Consider the following 18439-nt stretch of genomic DNA (forward strand, 5'->3'; position numbering starts at 1 on the left):
GAACAGATGATTGTTATTATGGTTGATATGTGAAAGCATAGAATTCAAAGAGGGTGTACTTTATTTTTTCCCATGACTGTATATAGCACAACATTGAGTGTGAATAAAATGTTAAAAATGTGAAAAATGCATTTTTAACATTTTTGTTTATATTAATTTTAGCACATGCAGTGCAACTAAATAAAAAGAGCTCTTAATAAATGAATGTATCGGTCCTTGTTGTTGAATGGCTCATATGTATAGGATATAAATACTTTTGTGGTAGTTAACACAAAACCTATATTGTAAATACTCAGGTAGGCCCATACAACAACTGTTTCCAAGAAATGGATCATTGTATGGATGAAATAGCTGGTGCTTTACGAACCTTAATTAACAGGTCTAATCATGTACTAGATTCCTCCAGGACTGGAGGTAGCTACTGTAGGGGCCACGCCCCATGTCAAACCACCCCTACCCTATGGTGGAGTAGTGGAAGCTTGCTGGGGCTTTTTAAACCAAATAAGCATTCACTTTGAGCTCCAGCCACGATCCTATCCTACCGATAGAGCCAAGGTAGGATTTATTATCACACTTTTGGTAGAAAGAGCATTGACATGGGCTAATCCCTTATGGGAGAATAAAAACCTTCTGGTGTATAATTAAGTTGCTTTCATCAAAGTATTTAGACGTACTTTTGACCCTCCAGGCCAATGCAGCCAGGTCTCTAATCAGACTTAAGCAAGGAACCAGAACCTTGGTAGATTATGCAATAAAATTTCGGTCTCTAGCATCGGAAATCGCTTGAAACAATCAGGCATTTGTTGATGTGTTTCTTAATGGTCTCTCCGATATTATATTAGACAAAATAGCTACTAGAGATATTCTAGAGAATCTTATGGAAATTCTAACATATATATCACTCATAGACGAACGCCTGAGATACAAACAAAATACTAGAGATAGACCTAGAAGAAATTCTATTTGTATGGCACCTGTATTTAATAATAATAACTCTATGACACTTGCTTTACCAGAACCTATGAAAGTATGGGTGACAAGAATAAGTGAAGCAGAGAGACAATACAGAAAAAGGGAAGGCCTGTGTCTTTATTGTGGATAAAGGGTCATCCTCGCCTTAATTGCCCTAATAGGTCGGAAAACTCTCACACCTAAGTCCACGAGGTGGACAGGTCTTGGTTGATTATTTTGTGTCCTCTACTAATGCTCATAAGGAGCACCGACTTCTAGCTCACATTATCTTAACTTGGAACAATAAGAGGGTTAATACCTTGGCATTAATAGATTCTGGTGCAGCTGAGAACTGTATTGACCAGGATTTTGCTAAAGCTAACTCTATACCTTCTAAGTTAAGAAATAAGCCATTAGCCATTGAAGCCATAGACAGTCAACCCCTCCAAGTACCCATGATCATGCAAGAATCCATTCCAGTTATCCCAATAGTAGGTGTGTTGCATAAGGAAGTCTGTGTATTCCAACACATTACTTCTCCTACCTTCCCAGTAGTATTAGGATATCCCTGCCTAAGTAAACACAACTCATCTTTCAACTGGGAATTGGGAAATATAGTTTCTTGGGGTAAGAATAGTCTGGAGAATTGTATCACCAAATTACTTCCCATTTCTCCTACTAATGTACCTAATATATCCCCTTTGACCGTCAAAATACCTGAACAGTATTTAACCGTGAAATAAGTTTTTGACAAAGGCAAAGCTGAATTATTACCACCGCATAGACCATATGATTGTGCCATTAACTTGATTCCTGGAACTATGCCCCCTGGAACTATGCCTGGAACTATGCCCCCTGTATACCCGCTTTCTGCAAAAGATAATCAGGTCTTAGAAGAATATATTGAGGAAAACCTGAAAAAAAGGTTTTATTAGGAAATCTTCTTACCAGCTGGTGCAGGATTTTTCTTTGTGTCAAAAAAGGAAGGAGACCTCAGACCTTGCATAGATTACAGAGGACTGAATGGGATTACTGTACATAATGCCCCTGATAACCAAGTTATTTGACAGGCTGAATGGGGCTAATATTTTTACCAAGCTAGACTTGAGAAGTGCTTACAATCTTGTTAGAATCTGTAAAAATGATGAATGGAAGATAGCTGTTGTTAAAGGCTATGAACATTACGAATACACAGTTATGCCTTTCAGATTATGTAATGCCCCGGCTGTCTTCCAAGACCTCATTAATGACATATTACATGACTGCCAGCAAGAGTGTGTGATAGTGTATCTTGACAATATCCTAATATACTCGAAGGATAACGAAACACATCACAAACAGATTAAAAAAGTATTGTGTCGACTTTTACAACATAATCTATTTTGTAAGTTAGAAAAATGTCTTTTTGACCAAACTGAAATTAGTTTTCTGGGTTATGTAATCTCGGAGAAAGGATTCGCTATAGATCCCAGTAAGTTGGACTCCATACTCAAATGACCACTACCTAATGGCCTTAAAGCAGTTCAATAATGTATTGGTTTCTCGAACTACTATCGACGATTCATCAAGGGGTTTTCGTACATAGTAGCACCCATAACGAATCTGACTAAAAAAAGGTAAAAATCCCCCAAAACGGTCTGATGAAGCTCTTCGGGCATTTGAAGATCTCAAAAGATCATTTTCTTCCGCCCCAATACTAGTCTATCCTGATCTTAGTCTTCCATTTCTGTTAGAAGCCGATGCATCCATTACTGTGGATTTTATTCCAAAAAATGATCTGACACTCAAAGGAGGTATGATATTGGAGATAGGGAACTCCTTGCTATTATTTTGACATTGAAGGAATGGCGCCATCTTTTAGAAGGTACCCCAACTCCAATAACTATACTTACAGACCACAAGAACCTCTCCTATATTGGAGAGGCCAAACATCTGTCTGCCAGACAAGTTCGTTGGTCTTTTTTCTTGACCAGGTTTAACTATGTGCTGACATATAGACCTGGGTCAAAAAACTGCAAGGCTGATGCGTTGTCCAGACAGTTCAAACCTCTTGCATGTCCTGAGACAAGTATGACTTCTATAGTTCCTCAGCAAAGTATTATTGCTAATACTAGAATAAATATACAGTCTCCACTGGCTTCGGACATTTATTCCAAACAAAACCTAGCTCCTAAGAATCTTACTGAGGGCAAGGTATACGTTCCTCCTGAACACCAGAAAGAGTTATTGTTTTGTTTCCATGATAGTAAAATCGCAGGTCACTTAGGTATACGCAAAACCTTCAATTTTATTTAGAAGGAATACTGGTGGTCAACTATGCATAAAGACATCACAGATTATGTTTCCGCTTGCTGCATATGTAATAGAACCATACTGTCTCATACTCTCCCTTGTGGGTTACTGCAAACATTGCCATGGATTTCATAGTTGAATTGCCTATGTCTGAGAGAATGACAGTAATGCTAACAGTAGTGGACAGATTCACGAAAATGGCACACTTCATTCTGTTACTCAAGTTACCTTCCTCTCCGGAATTGGCTAAAGTCTTTGCTACAGAGGTATTCCATATACATGGTATACCCCAAGAAATTATCTCTGACAGAGGTTCTCAATTTGTGTCCAAATTCTGGAGAGCATTTTGTTCACAGATGGGAATCTCACTGAAATTCTCGTCCGCTTATCATCCTCAAACTAACGGGGCAGCAGAAAGGTCTAATCAGAGAGTAGAACAATATTTACATTGTTTGATCTCCCCTCACCAAGATGATTGGGTTGGCTTGCTTCCTTGGGCTGAGTTTGCTCTAAATAATGTGATTTCTGATGCGACTCAACAAAGCCCCTTCTTCTTGAACTATGGTTTTCACTTTCTGGTCCTTCCACCTGCATTTCCTTCACGGGGATTGCTGATGGTGGATCAACATGTTGAGGATCTCAAGAAAGTCTGGGAACAAGTTCAACAACTGCTGGCTCATGAATTGTCTTTTGATAAAAAAGCATGCAGATAGGCGTAGACTTGATGCCCCTGTATATTACCCAGGTGATAAGGTCTGATTGAATACTAAACATATCTGCCTTAAAGTTCCATCTATGAAATTTGCACCGAGATTCATTGGTCCATATAAGGTGGTTAGATGGGTCAACTCTGTGGCGTATTGTATTGAATTGCCTCACTCCTTTCGCATCTCCAATGTTTTCCACGTATCCTTATAAAAACCCTTTGATGTGTAACAGGTTCACTAGTCCTGTGGTACCCCCTTCTCTGGTTCAGGTGGAGGACCAGGAGGAATTCGAAGTCAGTGCTATCCTGGACTCATGCATTTCTAGGGGTTCTCCAATATTTAGTGGGCTGGAAGGGATACGGTCCTGAGGACAGGTCCTGGGTGACTGGTTCTGACATTCATGCTCCCCGCTTGGTCCGTTCATTCCACTCTCAGTTCCCTAACCACCCTGGCTCTTCCTGCCCGGTGTTTGATCCTCGAGTTCTTCTTAGGTCCAGTATAGGCTTCCATGTGCCTTTACTTTTAGCACCAGAAGAGAGGCGAACATTGTCCCAAGAACCATTCTTGTTAAGGGACCTAAGAAATCAAATTTTCATCCAGAAGGTTTCATACATTTTCCTTCAGTGCTATACCTTTGATTCATCTGTCTGAATTGTCTTGTTCGTATAGAGACTCCAATCTATATCAATCTAGACTACGGATACCATTCAAGTCACCAAAATGGGACGAACCCAGGTATATTTGATCAGAAAAAATAAGGCTCATAGTACTGGAGGACAGACACAAGTTCATTGCTGAAGAGGAAAATGACTGCTTCATAGCTCTAGTAGAACCTTGAAGGGCAGGTTTACCAACTGTTATGAGTTACCTCTGGAGTATACCCTGCAGGGTCAGTAACTCCCTGTATCTCAGAAATGCTGGTCACTGGAGGTTCTCCTGTCTGACCCTGATGAGCCGGATTTGTGTATCTTCAGTCCTGAGATATGAATACATTGCAGCCCTCAGCTGCCTTTTAATGGATTCATCCAAAGGTTTCCCAAACAGCAGCTCCCCTTCAAATAGAATGGCGTAGAGGGCAGACTTGGAGGATTAGTCATCATCCCAGAATCAGAACCATAATGCTTTCCTAGCTGTTATAGATAAAGCCATTTGTTTGAGAGAATATCTTAGTTACGTCTAGGGAAGCTTCTGTGAAGAAGTCACTTGTAACCTTTCGACTCCAGACTGCATCTTCAATCTTGGCTCTTAATATCACTCTGCACAGTAGTATTTAGATAGTTAATCACACTTTTAATGGTTCTAGAAACAGCAGTGAAAATTACAGCTGGATGACAACCTGCATAAATTTGGACAGGTCTGCGTACACTTTTGAAACATAGCCGTGCGTAAAAAAGCAGTTGTCAAGCGGTATCATCATCATCTCACAGGCTACCCTGAAAATCAGTGCATCCACTTTAGGTGGTGTAGTCCAGGGGGTGGAAGTACCTTCCTCCACAGGGTGAAGTTTGGCCTCTTTTTTACCTCTAAGGCCTTTGAAATACCTTGGAACTTCCTTGTAAGTAATGCCCGCAGAAGCGACTACCTTATGGAGACAGTCAGTGCATAACTGTTTTCCTTCCACTACTTTCCCATCAAAGCAAAAACATAGTGTAGATTCAGAAAATACCATGCAACTTCCTTTGTAAGGCCAACATGTCCTGTGGCTACGCAGGTATAGGTGAAGCTGAAGAGGTTACCTTCTGAAGACAGACAATGCATAATGGTTTTCCCACCACTGCATTTCCATCACAATCAGAACATGGTGTAGATTAAAACATTATTATTATTATTATTATTATTATTATTATTATTATTATTATTATTATTATTATGTCATTATTTATATAGCACCAACAAATTTTGCAGAGCTTTACAGTGGGTGGACGAACAAACATGTTGTAACCAGACAAGTTGGACACACAGGAACAGAGGGGTTGAGGGCCCAGCTCAAAGAGCTTACATGGTAGAGGGAGTGGGGTAAAGTGACTCAAAAAGTAAGGATAGTATTAGACTAATGACAGTTGCAAGAGAGGAATCAGTTGGGAACTATTAACAGTTTAATTGATATGCTTTTATGAAGAAGTGGGTTTTTAATGATTTTTTTGAAGGAATGGAGACTGGGTGAGCATCTAACGGAGGATGGAAGTGAGTTCCATAGGAACTGTGCAGCCCTCGAGAAGTCTTTAAGACGTGCATCAGAGGTGGGAGTACGGACAGAAGAAAGAGCAGAAACCTCTTCTGCCGTAGCCGGTGCGAATGAACATAGAACAGCAGAGAGAATGAGGTTTGGGGAAGTATTGTAAGGGGAAGAAGAAAGATGAGAGATTTCGTCTACGATTGTAGAGATCTTGTCAGTGAAGTGAATTGCAAAGTCTGAGGCAGTCAAGTTAGCAGGTGGAGGTGGAACAATAGGGCAAAGAAGAGAGTTAATTGTGTGAATAGTCGTTTGGGTTCACGTTAGAGTGTGGTTATGAGGGTATTGAAGTAATCTACTTTTGCAGAGGAAAGAGCCATGCTGTATGAGCGCAGCATAAGTTTATAGTGAGACTTTCTCCAACAGCGTTCAGCAGTTCTGAAGCATTTTTGGAGGTATCGAGTCAGCTTGGTGTGCCAAGGTTGTTGTTGGGGGCGCTTGCTGCATTTAAATGTAGGAAGTGCCATGATGTCTAGTTGAGAGGAGAGGGTGGAATTGTAGAAGGAAGTTGCAGAGCTAGGACAGGTGAGGTTTGAGATAGGTAGTAGGAGAGTTTGGAGATTAGTGGAGAAATGTTCTAGGTCAAGACATTGAAGGTTTCTGTGAGAATGATGTTAAGATGGTGGTGTCAATTGGGTGTTAGGTATGCCGATGTCAAAAATCAGCAGATGGTGGTCAGATAGAGGAAAAGGAATATTGGAGAGATTAGAGGCGGTACAAAGATTGGTGAAGGCGAGATCAAGAGTGTTTCCTGCTGTATGAGTTGCTAAATTGGACTTTGTGTAAGGGCAAAGGAGGAGGTTACAGAGAGCAGACGAAAGGCATCAGTGCAGTTGCAGTTGTTGATTGGTATATTTAAATCCCCAAGTATAAGGAAAGGAGTGCTAGATGAGAGGAAGTGGGGAAGCAAGGAAGAAAAGGGCTCAATGAATACCTTATGATGACCGGAGGGGGCGGTAGATGATAGCAATTCTTAAAGGAGTAGGTTTAAAAAGGCGGACAGTGTGAACTTCAGAAGAAGAAAACGATAGGGCAGGGGGAGTTGTGATTGGTTGATAGTTACATTGAGTGGAGAGAAGGATGCCTACACCACCTCCTTTAAATAAACAAACAAAAAATATTACATGTAGTGAAGTATCAAAGTATAAAAGGGCACTGTTAAATTCTATAACCAAGAAAACAGTCAAACAGATTTAAAACTGTCTGAAAACAGCACTTACCCATGTCTGGAGAACCTGCAAATATTTTCCAAATAAGTTTGGGATGTTGACAGTAATTCCCCCTCCATTTAAGGTACTTTCTGGCAATTGCCCTTATCCAAGATGGCTGCCACCATCTGTCTTCCCATAATGCAAGTAATCGGTATTGGGCCCTTATGGCACAAACTGCACATGTGCAGGTGTCTTCCAAGTGCATTTGAGGTCTAGAGATCGGGGAGAGAGCTCAGTCTGCAGAATACATGGCCCCTAAACACAGGGAATCAGAAATAAATCTAGAAAAAATAGAAAAAAGAAAAGTATTAAATAAAATGAATTTAAAAAAAATTAGGTGGCCATCAAAAGTATCAGTATACAGGCTGTAGCATTGTCCCCAGATGCGAGCCACCCTCATATACAACTGTCTAGACACATGTTTCGCCTCTTACTGGCTTTTCCAGTGGAACAGAGTGTTTAGAAACATAAGTTTACATTTTGCGCCTCCACCACTGATTGGTCAATAACAAGTGAGTCCCATCGGACCAAAATCTCATGAGGGAGGAGTTATGAAGTAAGACGGGGTTAACTCTGTCATTTGAGTTAACCCATACAGTGAAGGGAATAATTGGCAATATCTATTAGCAACATAAATGACATGTTGAGTGAATACAGATCTTGAATGAAAATGAAAATAAGTACAATAAAATTAATAAATCCCCCTCACGGAGGAAGTGTCAAATGAAGTGTAAAACCTTGTCAGATGTTGCAAAATATTACCAAAGATATAACCGCTGATTCATCAATACCTTGGGGGAGGAGTTATGAAGTGAAACAGGGGTTAACTCTCCCAGTATAAAAGGCATTACAGTATAAAAGGCATGACAGCATAAGGCAGTAAAGGCACAGCTGCATAATGCACCATAGTTTACAGACATCACAGTTTAGAGGAATCACAGTGTAAAAGTACCATAGTATAAACACACCACAGTATAAAAGCACCATAATATAAAGGCACTACAGCATAAAGGCACCCTAAAATAGCAAAAACAAATAAAGTAATGAAGAGAAAAACCATACATGCCCATAAGTAAAAGGAGAAAAATGCTCACATCCTAAGGGCTGTAGGACAGGAAAAAGGCTGAGGGAACTATGCAAGGTGTTTGTTTTATCCCTGTCCTATCGACTGTAAGGGGAGGAGCTAACCCATATGTATATGCTGCCATGATTAGCCAGAATTTTTTTTAAAATAATATATATCATACCGGGTGTATCTTTGTATATATTTATATATATTTAAGGTTGAGCCTGTAGTTGTTTGAGGGGCTTGGGTCTCCTTTATAAGGGCATCCAATCCTCTCCCACTTTACCGTGGTTGGTCTGGCAAGTTACTTACCTGTATCCTCATGGTCTCTTGGCTTGCTGTCTGCTTTCTCCACGTTACAAACTGCCCAAATTTATCTCCCATGTAACCATGTTTCAAACCGCTCAAATTTATCTCCCATGTAACCACGTTTCAAACCGCTAAAATTTATCTCCCATGTAACCACGTTTCAAACCGCTAAAATTTATCTCCCATGTGAGATAAATTTGAGCGGTTTGAAACGTAGAGAAAGCGGACAGCAAGCCGAGAGACACAGATAAGTAACTTGCCAGACCAACCAGGGTAAAGTGGGAGAGGATTGGATACCGTTATAAAGGGGACCCAAGCCCCTGCCTGTGCCATCACTTTGTGGGGGTCCTGCTGCAGCTGCTGTCGGATGCCTGTCTGTCCAGTGGGGTCTGCTTGCTTAACAGTGAGTTTGCCTGACAGGTGCCTCTCGGCACGCCATCTGGGCCGGTGGCTCGGGTCCCTTCCATTTTCCCTGGGTTCCCCCTGTGCCACCCTGTCCATTGCGCCCTCCTCTTCCTCCCCGCGTGCACACTGGATTTGCCAATTGGAGTTGGTTTATTGTTGGTACTTGCCGCATGTCGGCTTTCGTTTTGCCGAACATACTGTTCAGCTGTTTGGCTTCCTTCCCTGATGTACGGATCATACTGCAATGCTTTCCTATGGACGCTTGCGTGCTCTCACTGTGATTTTCACAGTGAGAATCACGCAAGCGCCTCTAGCGGCTGTCAGTGAGACAGCCACTAGAGGATTTGGAGGCTGGATTAACCCTATTATAAACATAGCAGTTTCTCTGAAACTGCTATGTTTATAAAAAAAGGGTTAATCCTAGAGGGACCTGGCACCCAGACCACTTCATTAAGCTGAAGTAGTCTGGGTGCCTAGAGTGGTCCTTTAAGTGCAATGGTTGGTTTATACGTACCTTCTTAAATATAAACCCAGTGTTCAACCCCCATCATGCACCACAGCCTCATGGCCTTTTAATGTGCATATATACTGTCTCTTACTCTAATGTTTCTAATGATTGCATATTCTAATAACGTTGTTCTACCATAAGGCTATGAAAGGCTTAAGATAGGAGCCAGGGACTAATGAAAGTATTTAGAATGTTGGGCAGACTAAATGGGCCAAACGGTTCTTATCTGCCATCACATTCTATGTTTCTATGATGCTGCTTCATTTATCCTCAAACAAATGTTATCTTTTATTTTTAAAAACAGTGCAACATTTCACTAAATACAGTTTAGGACAATGAGTACTTAAGCATCTATGTAGTCATATTATGGATCTACTCATTTTTAAGGACTTTGACTCTGTTGCTATATTTGTATTGTTCATCATAAGCATGTAATCAATGTAATATGTAATCAATGTCTAAGCTTTATGGGACACTCCAAGCACCATGACCACATCACTTTTTTGAATTGTTCATTGTGTCATTGGGGTGTCATTAGAAATCCCAGAAAAAAATTTCAGGGCTGGCTAATGTCAGTTTTGTGAATATTTGACATCTGAAATCAGTTGACGACAGGCATCCAATGGCAGCATGTCCCCACACTGCCTACATCCTTCCCTCAGGCTGTCCTTGCCTTCCAGTGAGAGGGATTGACATCAGCGGAGTAGGATAAAGATGAGCAGAGAAGCTTGCCTCGGTACGGCAATGGAAATAAGTTTTAGTTTTAGTTTGTTTGTTTGTTTGTTTGTTTTTAAGGGGGATATGATAGGAAAAGTACAGGGCTTCATTAAAACCCCTTATTATAAAAAAAGCTAGTTGTTGTTGTAACCCATTAACTATTACTTTAGTTGTATCTGACCTCCTTATGTCTGCCATTTCGTTTTGTGGTTACATACCTGGCTTTATGTATAATGGGAAACACATCAAGGTTTTCTATTGTCCATTTAGCCTGTTCACTACGAATCAGTATACTTTTATAAATATTAGAATAGCATTTATTTGTACCATATAATGCATAGCTACCACATAAATATATTCTACATCAGCAATTTTGAGTATAGATTGGTGTTCAGATATTCAAAATTCAAATTGAAATAATTGTACTTGATTTATATGTGCATCCTTTCGATAAATATTGGGCAGATGTGCCTTGGAATATTTTGGACAAGGTTTGAAATATTAGTAAACATGAAGAAATACCATGTTGTCACAAGAAGCAGATGTAAGAATAACAGATTATTAAAAAAAAAAATAGTCATTCATTTTATAATATTATAAAATATTATAATACTTGGTGGCATTTGTAGCAATAAAGTTTCATAGAAATGCCAAAAGATTGTCAAAACAATTAATGTAAGTAGACATAATGTAATGTATAGTTGTGTGGTTTCACTAAACGAATGATCTATGCAGGGGTGTGAAAGATCAAAGAGCACATTACAAATAATGGATGTTCTGTGCTGACTAACATTGAGCCCTTTTCCTTTATTCCATTCCACGACTATAAGAATTCATAAATAAAAAAAATATTTAAAAAAACTTTGGAGGAAAAAACATGAGTTTTCCATTATAAGTCCCCTTAAAGTCGTGTAAAGAGGCAAGAAGAAACTTTGCTAGACATATCCGTTTCTCCACTGCAGGAACTTAAACTATAATTGAATAAGCTTTCCAAGTGATTCAATACTGTTAGAAACATTCCAAATGATTTATCTACAAAAGTTCCCATAGACGTTAAGACTTCAATGGTAACTTCTGAAGATAAGTCATTTGGAAAGTTTTTTCTAACAGTACTGGATCATTTGGAAAGCTTAAACAGCTGCTTAAATCCAGTGGTTGTGAAAATAGAAAAACAAAAAATCAGATGGCACATTAGGACTGCTATATAAAAGAAAAAAATTACTTTTACTTATCAATAATCATGAATAATTATTTATCACGATAAATAAGAGTTGTGTTTTATTTTTTTAACAAAGTCCTAGAGTGCTACCCATTTTGTATAATATATATATATTATGTATATGTTATGTATATGTATATATCATTTAAAATGAATGTATATAAGTGTTTTGTAGTGTTTTGTCCGAATAATACTCCATTAAATTGAGTGGGGATGAATTAAAAATATATTCAAACAAGAATGGTATTATGACAACAATGACATCCACTTGAACATTGGGATACTCTCAGCTGATTATCTTTTGATAATTTGTCTATCATAAGTGACTGGAATGTAAAATATAAAACATTTGAAATGTAACTTTCAGATAGAAAAAAAGTATTAAAGATATATATATATATATATATATATATATATATATAATACTGAGACTATCAGAATATATGTACATATAAGATCTATATACAGATATATATGAGCTATAATGGTCCTTGTTATTTAAATTATTTCCTAAGTTCTGTGCAATTATTATCTTTTATTGCATATCTTAAATAAAAAAAAATTTGTTCTTGAACTAACTTCATATACCCTTTTAGGGGAAGGGTTATATACATAATAGATGCATAATGAAAAGAAATGTGCAAATTCAAAATCTTCAAGTAATTTTTAATTGAAACAAAAATGCACACATAAAGCAGATTTTACTCTGTTTTCGATAGGAGTAGGCCACAATATGAGTAAGACACATATTCCTACATACATACACATATTCCTTCTAACAATTATGTTAGCAAATACCTCTTAAACCCAGACACAATATGGCCCTGATTGTCTCAATCATCACCTTCTCTAACCTAAGTGGTGCAGCATTCTTAAAATGTACTAGGTCAGTGCTATGTGAGTTTTTGCTTTGGCTTTTTGTCTGTAATCTCGCCTCTAAAATCCAAGAATTGTAGCACTTGCACAAACAGGTGCTGCTGCTAGCAAAACCACTCCAGTTGGAAAAGGTCCCACCAGTCAAGAACCTCTCATTCTGCTTCATGAGTTTTTCTTACTCCATAAACCTTTGCAATGAAAAGTTTATGTGACTTATAGTGTATCCCCAGCCGCCTGTCCACTCATTTTTGGAACTGGTCAGTAACTGGTTAGCTGTAATACTGTGGCTGCTATCAACCTGTTCAGTTTTATACTGCATTAGAAATTGAATAATTACCTTATTTACTTGTTTTATTAAGCCGTGTTCACATAACGTCTGTCACACTGGAACATTTGAATGGCACTTACAAAGTAGAAGATGGTGATGGACACATCAGAGATCCCTACTTGAAAGAAAATGGAGTGATAACCTACTTTGTTATAAACCCAAAGGTCAGTAAATTATTGAATTTATATTTTAGGCATTTAGGCAGAAACAAGTCCTTGCCTTTTTCTTTGCATTTTCCATTTTGTGGTTGAAATGTTTACAGCTAAATATTTCATTGTGGGCCTTGATTAGAGGTGCTTGACGAGGTTGGTATAGACTTTTGCATTCATTTATATCTTGGCAATAAAAGCTTAATAAAAAAGCTTCCTTTCATAATTATGTCATATATCATATCAGAATATTTTTAATATGTTTTGATTTATCTAGATTAAATCAGGATGGTTTTATATTTAAATGGTTTGGTTATTTTTAATGTATTGATTTTAATTCTTTCCTTGTTTACTTATGTATTATATTTAACAAAATAATATTTAGAACGCAGTAAATGGTAAGTGGTGGCATTTTGAGTACAAGGGTAGAATAGAAAAAAGAATCAAGAAAAGGACCGGCATAGACACAGAGAAAAGAATGAAAATCAGGCTACTACTGGCCACCTTTATTAAAGTACAATCTGTAAAAACATCTCACATTTTGTCTGAATGAACAGACTTAATCATAGATGATAAAACAATACATCGAACCCTTAAAAAAAAAGCTAAACATGAACAAACACACCCATCCAAACTCAGTTGTTTTAAGTTACAGACTATTTTTGTAAGGTGCCTTTGGAATGAATAAAGTATGGCAATTTCACAGATGAAAACAGTATTTCTGTACCAGGTCTACACCAAGAGGTAGAGACCATTACCTTAACTGTTTTATATAAATTACTGTTTAAATTGTCCAAGTGGGTCAAGGGTAGCTTGTCTGAAAGCATTAAACAAGTGATGACGTAGTGTGCGGCATGAAGTTGCGCGCGCGAGCAGGGGTTTTGAAGTGGGGAGGACAAGCTTGATGGTGAGATCAAGATAGGAGCTACAGACCGGCCTGCAGATGGCATTATTAAATCACAGAGAAGTGGGATTTCAAAGTGGAACGGGGAGTGCAGAACGTGGCAAGACAACAAGAGAAAGAACGTGTATGCTGATTTGCTGTTTTGAGATTGGGAGCAGATTAGGAGATATCCATGGTCCCGAGCTAAGCACACCTCATATTGGGGTTTTGTATTTTGCTTTGTTTTTACGCCTTGAGTGCAAACACTTAGAGATAATTTTCAATGCTATAGGACGGCTGCTAATATCTCAAGCTCACTTTCTTTTTTGCTTTGGTGTCAGAACTTTTTTCTTGCTTTCCCTTGTCTCCCACTTTGACCACAAGGACCTTTTAAAAGTATATAAATAAAATAAAAAAATAAAAAGGGGGAGGGGAGAGTAGGAGGAGAGAAAGCTGAGTAGAAATTGAGAGAGACAGAAGTTTTAATAAGTACAAGCTTGGAAGATATAATATCAGCTCTTAAGCTCAAATAGGGCTTACCAAAACAATATATAGTGAATCAGACCTTAATCACTAATTAAAAGAAAGAGGAGAGAAGAAAGAAAAAAGATAAGATGAAAAACTTTGACATCTAATCAAGCACACAAGATCATTGTTGATGTAACAGCACATTTGTGCCACTAGTAACTTAGGATACCAGAGAGAAAAAGTACAGCTAAGTGTAGTGAAGTGAAATAATAAAAAAAAAAAAAGAGGATAAGGGAAGAGACTACGATAAGGGCTGAGAAAGGGAATGAACCACTTGAAGCTTAAAGGTGTAATCGGTTAAGCAAAATGGCCCCCCAAAAAGAAAAAAATTCAAGATCCCAAGCCTAATAATACCAGCACCTTTTTCTTACCAAAAACAAATACTGTACCACAACAGGAACATAGAAGATCACTCTCTCCGGTACATCATGACACTTTAAATTCCTCCATTGCACCTGGACAACCAGAAAAACTTATAAATATTAAAAGTAAAATGGTCTCCCAGGAAAGTCTTCTTGAAGCACTGGATGATCTGTACGAAAAAAAAATTGTAACGACTTTAAATCTCAAATATCTGATTTAAAGACAGAGATAATCGAGTTGAATCAAAAAGTAATATCACAGGATGAAACAATGAGAGTTATATGGGAGGAAGTAACATTTCTTCAAACTCAAAATATGCTCCTTAAAAATTAGGTTAATACTCTTGAAACCAGGACCAAAGAAATTAAGACAGATCAAGAAGAAACAACTTGAGACTTAAAGGTATATCAAAAGATATTAAGACAGATATGTTGGAGGAATACCTAAAGGAGTATATAGCACAGTTTATTGATCAACAAGAATCCGGTTCAACACCTTTTGAAAGAGTTCACAGAATTCAGAAAACCTCCCAATATAAAAACATCTGAACCAAGAGATGTGAGAGTACGTTTCCCGAACTGTGCAGTAAAGGACTCTCTGATGCGGAATGCCCGTACAATAAGCCACAGAATTCCAAATATACTGAAATTACTATGTTTCCAGACCTTCCATTAGCCACAAGAAAACAATTTGTCGTAAACAATTTCAAGATATGACTATCACTTTAAGGAATAATAACATCTTATACAGATTGGGTTTTCCCACTAAGGTTTTGATACATTATGGTGACAAAATCATCACGATAAATGATCCTATATAAGATCTTGCTAAACTGGGGATAGTCCTAGGAAACTAAACCATTATTGTGAAAGTTAAGGAGAGTTTTTGTGGAATACTTTACCTCTTCATTTTCATCTCCTACCTTCTCATGTGCTATGCAAGTTGAATTTGTAGAACACCGGAACAAAAGTCTCTCACTAAAGTATCTATATACCCTTCTATGGTCAAGATATGGGCTCACATACTTATAATTCTACTTATAGGGAACACAGATATAATGAAGTCCATATATGATTTGTGAAGGCTTAAACTTCAAAGTAATATAAGTTTACACTGATATATACAGATAATAATATAAGTTAAATCTTTAAAACAACTAAACAATAATACTGAGAAAATAATGGTTGGTATAGGTAAATCTGTAATCTGGGATAGTAATTTCACTTTAATAACACTCCTTGAAGAAAATAAAACATAGAACTAATTTGAATAGAAACACTATTAAGGGATCAGGAAAATAACAAATCCAAAATAAATAAATAAATAAAGGAGAGAAACAATAATATAATAGTTTACACAACATTAAAACTAGAGAATAAACACATACAAGTGAAATAGTGTAAATCATGTTTAAATTAAACTTTACACCATAAAGACACAATTATACCTCCATATTCATTTTTTTCGAAAATATCATTAGGAAATCAGAGAAATAATCACTGGAAATGGTTAAACTTGAAGCACCCTCTACATTATAGATGACTTTGACACATATATAACCCTATAGATAGAAATAAAATACTTTAAGGAATATATTATATATATATATATATATATATATATATATATATATATAATTATAAGTTTTGATACAAATAGAAAAGATGAGGGGAAAAGGAAAAAAAAGAAGAGAAAGAGGAAAAAAATAGATCATTTTAAGGATATGTTAATTAAGACAACTCTACAGCTCTCTCTTTAAGTTTTAAACTCTAAACCTTGTCCTGATAAGATAAAAAGACTAAATAAATTAAGATCTTATAACTCCAAACTATATATTGAATAGCAAGAATAAATTGTCTTACTTTTATATTTTCCCGTACTTCTAGATATGAGCTTCTAGATCAGATATTGAGATAATCCCCTTTATACTTGTTTTGCACAGTTGTATACATCTCTGCTAATCAATAGAGGGGGTATAGAAGGTAAATGTACTGTTAGTTCTCCCCCATAGCCCCTGATTGAGCCAGCAACTGCACCCTAGCTTAGTGGTTTAGATTTTATCTTCATAGCTAGGGATTAGCCTGGTCTATACTAAGCACGAATTTTCACAGTATGAAAGGACGAAGGATGAATGGTTGGTTTTTTATATGGGCGCTTCTGTCTGGGGAAAGGGGGCACCAAAGATATGGCACCATTTGATCTTAAAGGACTTTTAAGGTGCTTTCAATAAACTCCCAGGGATCAAACTCTCCCCAGAAGAGGGGATTTCTTTATGATTCGCTAATAAGGAGAAAGGTGAGACCTCACTTAGAGTATAGTACGCAGTACTGGAGACCGTATCTTCAGAAGGATATTGCTACTCTAGAAAGAGTTCAGAGAAGGTCTACTGAGCAGGTGCATGGATTGCAGGATAAAACTTACAAGGAAAGGTTAAAGGAACTTAACATGATGAGGAGACTATATTTAAAAGAAGAAAAACTACCACAACAAGAGGACATCGTCTTACATGAGAGGGTCAAAGGTTTAAAAATAATTTTAGGTAGTATTACTTTACTGAGATGATAGTGGATGTGTGGAATAGCCTTCCAGCTGAAGCTGTAGAGGTTAACACTGTGAATGGGGGGGGGGGTAAGCATGCGTGGGATAGGCATAAGACTATCCTAGCTATAAGATAAGGCCAGGGACTAATGAAAATATTTAGAAAATGAGCAGACTAGATGGTCCAAATAGTTCTTATCTGCCGTCACATTCTATGTTTCTATGTTTCTATGTGTATAAAATCCATGAGATGCAGAGGACTATTGTAATTGCTTGGGGTCAAAATCTAACACTTGCTTTTGCCCTTAGGTTTTTTATAATACAGAAGAATGGTCTAAATGTTTCAGATAGCTTATAGATAGGTTACAAGGCAAATATCTAACCCATTGTATCAGGAAAGACTGTCCATCATATATGTCCTTAATTCTAATATGCTTCTTTTGTGTTTGTTTCTGTGCTTTTTGTTGATATTTTCATTTAGGCAGAAAGACGAAGTCCGCAGCATCATTTTAGACCTCGTAACACTCTGGATGGTGCAAAAATGAGAGCCTCTGTCCGAATGACACGATACCTGGAGTCATGGGGAGCTGCAAAGCCATTTGCTCATCTGCACCATCGAGACAGTATGACAACAGAAAATGGCAAGATTTGCACCACAGTAAGGATTATTTTAATCTTTGAAAAAAATATCATAAAAGCAGCAATATAGTGACTTGCACTTATGCTTAGTTGTTAAAGATATGTTTAAAACTTAAATGATATATTATAAAATAAACAGACAGGTAATTATAAAATCTGCACATAATGCAAACAGTGGGGGTGACTGTGAAGTGTGGCTAAAATCGGAATGTGTATTTGCTCCTGTGAGTAAAGAGCTAGCTGTGAAAGTATTGCAAATCAAATAAATATCAAATGTATCAAACATAGATTCAAATTTGACAAGTTTTTAAAGGTTATACTTCTATCATGTTTCATTTTCCATTTTACTCTGAAAATAGGTCAGATATTGACCATATTATGCAGTAAAGCCATGGATTTAAACATATACATGTGCCTTGTATTTTATAAGGATCAGCGAAGTATACTCTCTCCTGTAAATTTTTAATTTTACAACAAAAAAATGATCACAAAAATGTAATGAGTGTGGTTCCACACA

At 37.4% G+C, this 18439-nt stretch overlaps 1 protein-coding gene across 1 annotated transcript in view; it reads left to right on the plus strand.

Moving 5' to 3' along the window:
• Positions 1–18439, plus strand: part of ADCY2 (adenylate cyclase 2) — a 1028223-nt gene that overhangs the window by 737235 nt on the left and 272549 nt on the right. Inside the window, exons 9-10 of the mRNA XM_063451927.1 lie at positions 12854–12986; positions 17765–17941. Of these exons, the coding sequence (XP_063307997.1) occupies positions 12854–12986; positions 17765–17941 (310 nt within the window). The remainder of the gene's footprint in view (positions 1–12853; positions 12987–17764; positions 17942–18439) is intronic.

Source organism: Pelobates fuscus, chromosome 4 (assembly GCF_036172605.1).
Source record: "Pelobates fuscus isolate aPelFus1 chromosome 4, aPelFus1.pri, whole genome shotgun sequence".
NCBI lineage: Eukaryota > Metazoa > Chordata > Amphibia > Anura > Pelobatidae > Pelobates > Pelobates fuscus.